Here is a 10,535-nt window from a genome sequence, read left to right on the forward strand (position 1 = left end):
TTACGAGCTACTCTCATTCTCATTGAGGCATTTGTCTGCACTATTTGGGGGCCCTTTTAGTGCTCCATGGAAGAGGCAATCAAGATCATCCCAGTTATAGGTAGATCGGGAACAGTTCTATTCTTTACCACATCATTCCTCAGAATAATCTTGGTTCTCATGGCCTCTTGACTGCCCTTTGGCCAAGTCCTCTCTGTTGGGTAGATCAGTATGATGAAAGGGTCCAGTGGTCAAAGAACAATGTCTACTCTAGAGGCTTTCGTGCCCTCTAAAAAGTAAGTTTAGTTTACAGTTCTTATGCTCAGGCATTATTTTTCTAATTCTGGTATATAATATGATGTCCAGAAGAAAGGTGTCCCAGGCATATTTTCTTTCACTAGAGAAAAGCGTACTATGTCTGGAGCAAAATAGTTTCCAACACAAGAGATTCTAAATCATTTTTAACTTGTAGCTCTATTTCCAAATCTACCCCCTGTTCCTCGGTGCACCATTGAATTTTTATGACTTTCATTGACCTGTTTTTCACCAAAGAACCAACTTGTATACAAAACAGGAGACCATCACTTGTATCTCCTCCTCTACACAAAGAACTCCAGTTCTGACCAGACCCTGCTGTCGATTTCTGGGGAAGTGTTTATTCATACAATATAGACTATTGGCAATGTGGTGGATGCAAACAATGCTAAATTTAACAGACTAGTGAATGGTATAGCACATATTATGGTTGCACAATAAAGAGATATCTAACTGTGACTGAAATGAAGATTCCATACTCTTGCTTTACTTTCAGATGACACTTGGTTGGCCATTTCTATGAAGTGTCATAAAGAGACCTGCTTAGCACAAAGTAAGTGCAACTACCCATTCAATCCTAAAGTTTATACTCAGTCAACTGTATACCACTGTCATAGTTGCAGCCAAATATATTCTGATTAGATCTAAGTACCACATTTATGACAGAACCTATGTTTGTATAGATAAATTTGGCTGAAAACTGTGACTTAGGATATTATAAGCTACAGCATGAAGGCCTTGTGTGATATTTGGTTAATGAAAGTACTTGCCTAAAAAAACAAAACAAAACAAAAAAACATAAATAAAAAACAACCAAACAACAACAACAACAACAAGAAACCAAAACATCAAAAGAACAAAACAAAATGACCCACCAACCCAACAAACAAACAAAACAAAAAATCCTCTACATGTCTGGATTTATACCGTGCACTACTGACCTATTGTGCCTAGTGTGTAGAAATAAACACTTTACTGTGTTCTCTGTATTTTGGCAAAAAAAATCATAAATGTTAAATGCATGACTGTTCCTGTGGCTTTGTGTTGCAATGCTCAAAAACAGTGAAATAACTATGTTACCCTAACCAAGATTCAGTGACAGAAACATGTAAGTACCTGAAGAGAAGGGAAAGTCTGGGACACAGATGTTTTGCTATGGCATGGAATTCATACTAACCTTTATGAAATAGAGATAGCTATAGTGATTTGCAACTTAATTTGGACCTGAGAAATATTCTTTAAATAAATAAATGGGTTATATTGACTACTTGCGTCATTATGGTCATGAGGATGTTAGATCCTGCCTGAAGTTGAAGAGTCATATAATCTTCACCTTCATTCCTGATGTTATTTCTTCTTGCCCCCTAGCAGTGTGTCGCCTTTGGGATGGTTCAGCGGTCTATATAGGAGGTGGAATATTTACTGGAAGTGGGACTGCAGTGAAACAGCCAAGATATGCCACTGTCTTTCTCTCGATCATGCTCCTGTAAGTAACTCTTTCCTCGTGTTCTTCTAAGATAAGGCACTCCATTGATTTAGAAGCTTCTTTGGAGAATTTACATTTTTGTGTCCTTTTTGCCCCTTTTGGAGGGAACAGACTGTTGTTCATACCTACTCAGGACAAGTAAAATCAGATAAAGCTGAGAGGCTTTCTAATCATTTCTGTGGAAAGAGATACACCACACACTCTTGCATCAGTGGTTTTTAAAGTTAGTCATCATTCCAGGAGACATGGACATATCTAGAGAGGTAGTGGATTTTCTTAATTGACCTAGATAGAAAGAGATTTTTTTTCAGTATCTAGTGGTAAGAGAAAGTCACATAACCAGGGCATGGAATGATCAACATCTAAAAGTCAAATTGAAGAATCTAAGACATTTGACTGGAATGAGTTAAAAGGAGATTGCATTCTGAATTTGTAGTAACTCTAAAAGGTAGACTTACTATGTTCTGGTTTCTGGATCTCTGCCATGAAAATGCTTGACTTGAATAAACTTAATCTTATTTTCTAATGTGGGGACTTAGTGTTCAAGGATAGCAGATGAGTATCTATCTATCCAGCTCTAGAACGTCAATCTAACAAAGAAATGTTTCAAAAAGGATACTATGTAATATTCACCTTTTCTTCTTGATAGAATTTCTAACAATTAGATTTTGTATGAAACAAAAACTAGTATCTTAGCCGGGCGGTGGTGGCGCACGCCTTTAATCCCAGCACTTGGGAGGCAGAGCCAGGTGGATCTCTGTGAGTTCGAGGCTAGCCTGGACTACCAAGTGAGTTCCAGGAAAGGCACAAAACTACACAGAGAAACCTTGTCTCGAAAAAACCAAAAAAAAAAAAAAAAACTAGTACCTTTAGTTCCTTGCACTCAGCTTACATTGTATCTTTCAGATAATAAATGGCAGAACCATACATGTATGTACTGTATACATGTATTATCTACTGTGCATACAATAAATTAGGGAAAGCCTTATGACTTTTGAAAATTTAGTTGTACAATAAGAAATAGTCTTCCCCAGGAAAGAGTGCCTAGTTTTTATTCAACATCAAAGGGTCAGTCCTAAAAACATATACATACAACTCATATTATACTGACTAATATATATATATATTAATATATACTGACTAATATATATATAATAATGTATATTTGAAGACATGTATATATATGTGTGTATATATGTATATAAATGTAACAACTAAAGAAATGTTCATGAATGTAAAAAAGAAAAGGGATCTGGGGGCCAAGAGAAGAAAGAAGTTAATGATGTAAATATCACAATCTCAAAAAATGAAAAAAATATTTTAAAAGGATTTATCTTAATTATTTTTATTTTGCTTAGAAATAGTTGATGCTTATAATATGTCTTTTATTTATAACACAATCTTTTTGAAGTCTTAATTATTTTGAATATTTATGATTTGGGTTATTTTTACTCTAAATACATCTTTCCAGTATTCCAATTTTATTCTGAATATTCACAATTGCATTTAACAAAGGTACTAGACATGAAGAACTTTTTCAGACTTGCTCACTGAAAAAACAAATAAAATTTTCATTTTGATATCTACATGGTGCTCATCTCCTGGAAAGCATTAATTATCAATATATTAGAGCTCTTGTTTTGTTCATCTATAAAATGTTATTTGATGATGACACCAGCATTGCTAATTGTCAAAAAGAAATTCATTCAGAAGACATTGTTTTATAGAGCAAGGCAAGTAAATGAAATAAAGATTACTGTGGCTTCTGTGTTCAAATGCTTAAAGATAAAACTTAATCTCTATAAGTAACAAGTTCTGCTGACACTGAGCCTAAAGTCTACGGATGTGTTCCCTATGACTCAGTTATAACTAAGAGAGCCTGGCTGTGTACTGACTCACAATGCATAATGCAAAGCCCATAGTGTTGACAGTATGCCATACAACAGCTGATACAAGATATAGGGAAAAATCGATTAATCCTACCAGCCTTCTCTTTACACCATACATTTTGATGGCATTACACAGGATCAGTCTACCTAGAAGGTTATCAGAAAGTTCAACTTTATAGAAAAAAAAAAAACCTCTGCAGATTGTTGTAAAATGGCAAACTCATAGAATCATTACCATAAGATAGTAAAGCCAGTCCAGAGGCTCCTTTTCATAACAAGAATCTCATTATCCTCAATGTTACACAACAGTAATTCACCTGTTTACTCTTTTCAGGCATGAAGAAAAAATGAAAGGTACCATGCTACCTGGTAAAAAGCACACATTGCACATTTAGTTTGGAAAATTCGTATTTCCCCTCCACATATTCTGCAATGACTTCTGAGCCTTAGCTGTGGATTTTGAGCAGAGGAAGAGGGAGTTTGCTCTGAGTCTGTTCCTCCTAGGAATGTTAGAAGCTATACCCATAAAGTCTCACCATCGTGATTGCCTAAGCACGATCTGAATAAAGACAAAAACAATAGACATACTAAGATGAATGAAGTGAAGCTCAGGAGGGCTCAACCCTACACAAAGAACTATAGGCAACTAAGGCATGATGACAGTAGGAGAAATAATCTCCCTATCAGTTATCTAACACTAAGTGGTCCTTCCTGAAAATCTCACATACAAGTAACATTATAGAGGTTGCACAGATATATTTAAGAATATACATGCATATATATGTATGTATTAATGTATATACATATATATACATAACAAATAATGAGAAGAAGAGGCCATGAATTTAAATAAAAGAGCAAGGAGAAGTATATGGGGAAACTGGGAGGAGGAAAGGGAAGGGATAAATGATCTAAAAAAATTAAAGAAAAAGTGCTGTCTTGGAGGAAGTGATAATTGAAAACCAGCATAAATTCTTACAATACTGAACTAATAGACAATTAATTATCTCCCAATGTATGCAATTTCATAATTATTTCTGAGATCAATCCCAGGCTGTGTGAAGTCATCAAGTTGTGAAGTTCTGACACTATATACCTGTGCAAATATAACAACTTAATTACATTTTGACAGTGAAAGATGCTTCTTCACTACCACTGCTATACAGTATCAGATCACACAGGGGAAGGCACTGGGCAAATACGATGGAATTTCTTTTGGTAACTTTGGATGACTGGATCTGAACGGCTCTTGTTTCTGTTAGTAGGGGCCCTTCTGCTGCTGCTGGTATCAAACCTCCTTCTATGGGAGAATGTGGTCTCTGTGCCTTTGAGTAGTGATGAGACTGACGATGATCAGCTACACCTCAAGGAACTGTTTGATCATGCCCTGGTACTGTCTCAGAATATCAGTAAGCTCAACATTGAAATGCGTAGGACATATGTAAGTATTTCACTTATCTCTGGCATATTTCACAAAGCAACCTCCTTGTCAAAGATTGTCCTGTACCCCCCTTTCAGTAATCATGAACCAAATATCAATAATGCACATTTCTAGTTATACCATAAAGCATCAGCTATTGAAAAAAAATGAAGGAAGGAGAATGAGGTTAAGTTTCCTGAAATCTCAAAGGTATTTGAAGAATTCAATGAGCTTTGAAATTTCCCCTACTTATCTTTAAATTTTCTTAAATTTTCATTTGTGGCATAAAAATCTAATAGACACAACTGGGAAAGAGCTCTGACTTCCTTACCTTGCTTACTAGAGGGCCAGTCTCTGTTAGCAACTTTACTTAGCACACAACAGGCATCCAATAGAGAAGAAATGCACTACAGTGAGTCCCATGTAATGAATGAAACTAATCTAAATTGTGATGGTGTGTCAAAAGACATGGGCATGCCCCCCTCCCCACACACTCATACACAAACATTAGCTTTTCAAACTTTTAAACATTAGGATACTTGTTTAAAGAGTTACAGTGCATGAGTTTATTCACTTAGAAGGCTAGTATAGAAGAGGAACAGGTTCTCTGTTCCTGTGGGCTGTATGCTTTCTTATCAAGGTCAGTCAATATCAAGTATGATACAGTAGACAAGATTTCTGTATAGAAATGGACACGGGAAGAATGAGTCTGTTTTTGTAATAAATGTGAATTGATGTTGTCTTTTAACTCACTAGTTTTTCTGTCATTCCCTTCATTCTGTTTCAGACTGACACTGAGTTCTCTGAAAAATTTCATCATAAATTTGTAAGTACCTCCCCCTGCTTCTCTCTTCTTTCCTCCCAAAGCTTTCAGGTTAATGACTTTGAACGTAGCACAGGAAAGAATCCAAGTTTCAAGTAATATACCTCCAAGGGTAAAACAAAACAAAACAAAAAAATATGCCAGGTACTATAAAACAAAGTAAGAATGGGACAGCTTCAGAAAGTTTCTGGTTTGCAAGAAATAGAATGATTTTTAAGGTCTTTCTCCCTTCATAATTGTTGTTTACTTAAAAAAAATTATTTACACTTACAATATAATGCTTTAATAGTTGTATCCATGGAAGAACTCTAATTCCATGATCTTGCTTCTACAAACCAGTTGCTATTGACATCTTTACTTAGCACACTGGGGACATTCAAGACAGGAAAAGTATATTGCACTGAGTCACAAGAAATGGATAGAATGAATCTAAAGTGTGATAAGTCAAGCTGGGAAAATGCAAACAACAACAACAACAACAACATATTAGCTTCTCATAGGCCCCTAAATGCTGGGAATCATATTTAAAGGTTTCTGGTGGACACGTTTACTGGGAAGGTTGTTTTAGAAAAGAAACAGACCCTGTCTTCCTGAGGACTGTATGTTACCTGTTCAAGGCCAGTTAGTGTCAAGAAAGAGACTCTAGACATGGCTTCAGTACAGAAATGGGCACCCAGAGAATTTCTCTTTTTTGCAATAAATGTGCATTCATGTTGTCTCTTTACTCACTACTTGTTTTTTTGCCACTCTCCTCATCTGAACTCAGCTAAGTTCATCATCAGAATCATATGACAAATTTGTAAGTGCCTCTCTTATTTCCATCTTCTTCACAAAAAGCCAAAAAAATGTTATTGAAATGATTTGTTCAAGATTCTCTCTAACTTCAATTATTTTTTAATTTAAAAAAGTATAATTGTGACATAAAACTATAATCATTTTGGCTAGGGAAGAATTCTGATATCCAGATCTAGGTTTTATAGAGCAAGAAATATTGGCATTTTCCATTTAGTTCACTGCAGATACCCAAGAAGGTTGAAATGCCTTAGAGTCAGTTAGATGTAGGAAGCAGAACCAATCAAAATGGAAACCAAGTCAAGAAGGAGGAAAAACACTAACTGATTTTCTGGAACCCCCAGTGTTAGGAATTCTGTTAGAAATCTCCAGTGCTAGAGTTTATTCAGTAGGGTCTGGTTGACAGGGGAACATAGGCTCTCTTTTCCTGATGACTGCAAGTCTCTTCGAGATCAGTCAAGATAAAGGAGAAAAAGTATAAGGCTACAGTGAAATAATGGGCATTAAGAGAACGTCTTTGCAGTTGCAAAAGATGTGTTGTTATTGTGTTCTTACTCATAAGTTTCTCATTCGTCATCTTTTACTGACCCTCTTTCAAATTTTTAACTTTCCCTGTAATTCATTAAACTTTTGCACAGTAGCTGATTAACAGTTTAAAATAACACATTAGTGATAGTATATTTAAAATATAATATTTAAGATTATATACTAATCAATACGTAAATAAGTAATTCTGTTGTTTTTTATTTCGTTGCTCACTATTTCCTAAAATTGGTCACTTTCTAACATCTACTTTTGTCAAACTTGACACAATTCCAGTCAGGATTTATGATTAACACTGGATGGTTCCAGTATGTGTAGTCACTTGTAATTGAAAGAACACATACAATTTTAAAATACCTAGATAGCCCTGAAGAGATGGCTCAGTGGTTCAAATGCCTAGGTAAAAGACACACATTAATTTGGATACACAGGAACCAAAAAATTCATGAATATAGATACTATACAGCTGACACCGGGCCCAGATTCTTGAGAAATATGATCTCTAAGAAACTTTATATTTACAAGTTTTGTTATTTTTAAGGCTTCCCCTCAATAAAGAAAGATTTAGGGGAAATAACAAAAAACAAAAATAAGAGAAGAGTAAATAGGGGAAAGGGTTGGTGCACTGGTCATTTAGATGAAAAGCAAAATGAGATTACAGATCCAATTAAGAAGAAAGGTATCAAAATATTCACATTGTTAAGTCTTCGATCTTAGATTTTAGGCAGAGTTAATTTTTACAAAGCACACATCTCTTGAGTACATTAATATTCCTGTTGTGGAATCACTAGCTTATTTTCCATATTCCATTTAACTGAATATTAATTTTGATATATACAGATGCTTGAGTTTTTTGAGGATCAGGAGTTTCTGATCAAGACTCTCACCTGCTGCCACAATTACTCCATCAAAACTCCAGAAAACATGGATGAAGCCCAAAAGATCTCTGTGAGTCTTTAATTTGATTTTTTTCACCTAAACAGCAGAAGCAGTAGGCTAACTTTGCTTTGTCATGCTGCAAGTATTGTAATAGAAATAATAGATATATAGACAAATTTTTATGATCATAAATTACAGGTTAATTATTTTTACTTTACTAATTTATATTATTTTATTCCCCCAAAGCATTCTACCTTGTCATAAAATTACCAAGTAGATATTTAATTTGCCTGTCTCATAGAAAACAAAAACTAACAAATTGTTCTTTATTTCACTTATCTTAATGTAATTGCTGAAAAAATGCTCCTTAGCTTGAAGACTTTCCAAAATTGATACTCAGTAGAATGTGGGCTTGGAATAACACTCTTAAAAACCTACTGACGATACTCGAAAATAGGACAGGAACACATAATGATGTCATATCATTAGCCAAAGACATTGAGAGAAAAAATGCAGTGCTTTATGAGGACACCAAGAATATACTCAGCTCGGTGAGTAGTGTTTCTACCTTCTACTTTTCTCATTCATGAATGATCTGACTTCTGCAATGGACATTAAATGTTGAAACACCTCACTTTGCAAAAACAGATTTTGGCACTCAATCTTGTAGGCAGTCTCAGAACTAATGGGTAGAGATTAAAGTATAACTTTTTCACAGTAATTTGAACAGCACTTATTCATCTGGGCATATTGAAATACTCCTGACTACTTTATTGGACAGTCTTATTAAATTACCTCTAGCCAATCATTATTCATTACCAATGCCAAACACAAGTCTATACTCAAGTTTGAAATCCTTGCCCTTTGTCTTCAGAATCATAAAAAGACAAATTTCATTGGAAGTCAATTTATTGAAGGAAAATAGATACATGGGTTTTGTACTTTTATTTTTAGATGACTGACAGATTTATAGTAGCAAGTGTTTGACATGTGAAAATCCACGCCTGTGATGGAAGTTTCATATTCTTTTATTTTTCTTTGTGATAACAAGTTTTCTTTTCCTAACTTTTATTTCAAATGTTTTCATTATATTCTTTACCCTCCCCAAGTCCTACAGGTTTTCTCTACCACATTATCTACTCAACTTTATGTTTTTTCTTTCCCTCCCTCCCTCTCTCTCATAAAAAGAAAGACAAAAAAAAATAGAAATCAAACCACACAAGAAAACTATGAAAAATAGAATGCATAAGATGAAAAATACCTCAAAATAAAAACTACAGCCTCAAAAAAGAAAAAAAAAATCCAAACCATTGAGTATGTTTTGTGTTGGCCAGTTACTCTTGGGCATGAGGCCTGACCCAGAGTATGTTCAATATGTCCAATGATCCTCTTTTGGAGAGAACAGATTTTTCTTCTTTTCATCAGATATCAGTTGCAAATAACTTTCTGGTTAGAGATAGAGCTCTGTGTCCACTTCCCCTTCTCAGTGCTGGAATTTTGTCTGGTTTGTACCTGTGCATGCTATCAAAGTCTCTGTGAGTTCATCTGTGTATCAGCCCTACTGTGTCTGAAAGATGTTTCCTTGGAGTCATCTACCACCTCTGTCTCTAACAATTTTCCATCTCACACTCATGTAGATACTGGATGATTGAGGGGAGGGGTTTGATAAGGATATCCTATTTAGGGCTATTTTGTCCAAAGTCTCTAACTCTCTATACATTATCCAGTAGTGGATCTCTTCGTTAATTACTATCTACTGTCAGAAGAAACTTCTCTGATGAGGCTTGAGAGATACTCTTATCTATCACAATGTTTTATTGCAATGCTCATTTTGCAGAATAATAGTAGTATGTTTTTGCCAAGCTCTTATAATTTTCCTAAATGCAATTTTATATCTAGAAAGAAAAGGAAAAGCAAACACAAGCTGTATAAATATAAACTGACTGATTATCATTTTGGTCATTAGATTTATGGAAAAACAGAAAATGTGGATTACAGTGTCTTGACTGGTCTTGAAGACTTACAATCATCTGATGAAGAATTTCGCCATTTTGCTCTTTGTAAATTATCCTATTGCTTGCGTGTAGATATGAATATGGTTGACATTTGTCTCAAGCTCTTGAGGTGTGTAGTGGTTGCTAATAGTGGCATTTGCTCATCTCGAAGAATTAGAGATGACTCATGATGCTGCATTCTTTTAAAGAGTCTTAATTTTATATAATTTGAAGGTATACTTGAGTATAATGGATGCTTTTAAAAAGAAAATAAAGTGCATATATGCCAAAGTTTACAAAGAAAACTTGCTGGGTAGTGGTGGCACATGCCTTTATTCCCAGTACTTGGGAGGCAGAGGCAGGTAGATCTCTGTGAGTTCGAGGCCAGCCTGGGCTACAGAGTGAGTTCCAGGAA

At 35.0% G+C, this 10,535-nt stretch overlaps 1 protein-coding gene across 1 annotated transcript; it reads left to right on the plus strand.

Moving 5' to 3' along the window:
• Positions 1-1,749: 1,749 nt before the first annotated feature.
• Positions 1,750-10,311, plus strand: LOC131910841 (prolactin-7A2-like). The gene is made up of 6 exons (XM_059262722.1): positions 1,750-1,780; positions 4,935-5,110; positions 6,679-6,711; positions 8,088-8,195; positions 8,498-8,677; positions 10,093-10,311. Exons 1-6 carry the CDS (start codon positions 1,750-1,752, stop codon positions 10,309-10,311), a joined length of 747 nt encoding a protein of 248 aa, XP_059118705.1.
• The last annotated feature ends 224 nt before the right edge of the window (positions 10,312-10,535 follow it).

Source organism: Peromyscus eremicus, chromosome 5, assembly GCF_949786415.1.
Source record: "Peromyscus eremicus chromosome 5, PerEre_H2_v1, whole genome shotgun sequence".
Lineage (NCBI taxonomy): Eukaryota > Metazoa > Chordata > Mammalia > Rodentia > Cricetidae > Peromyscus > Peromyscus eremicus.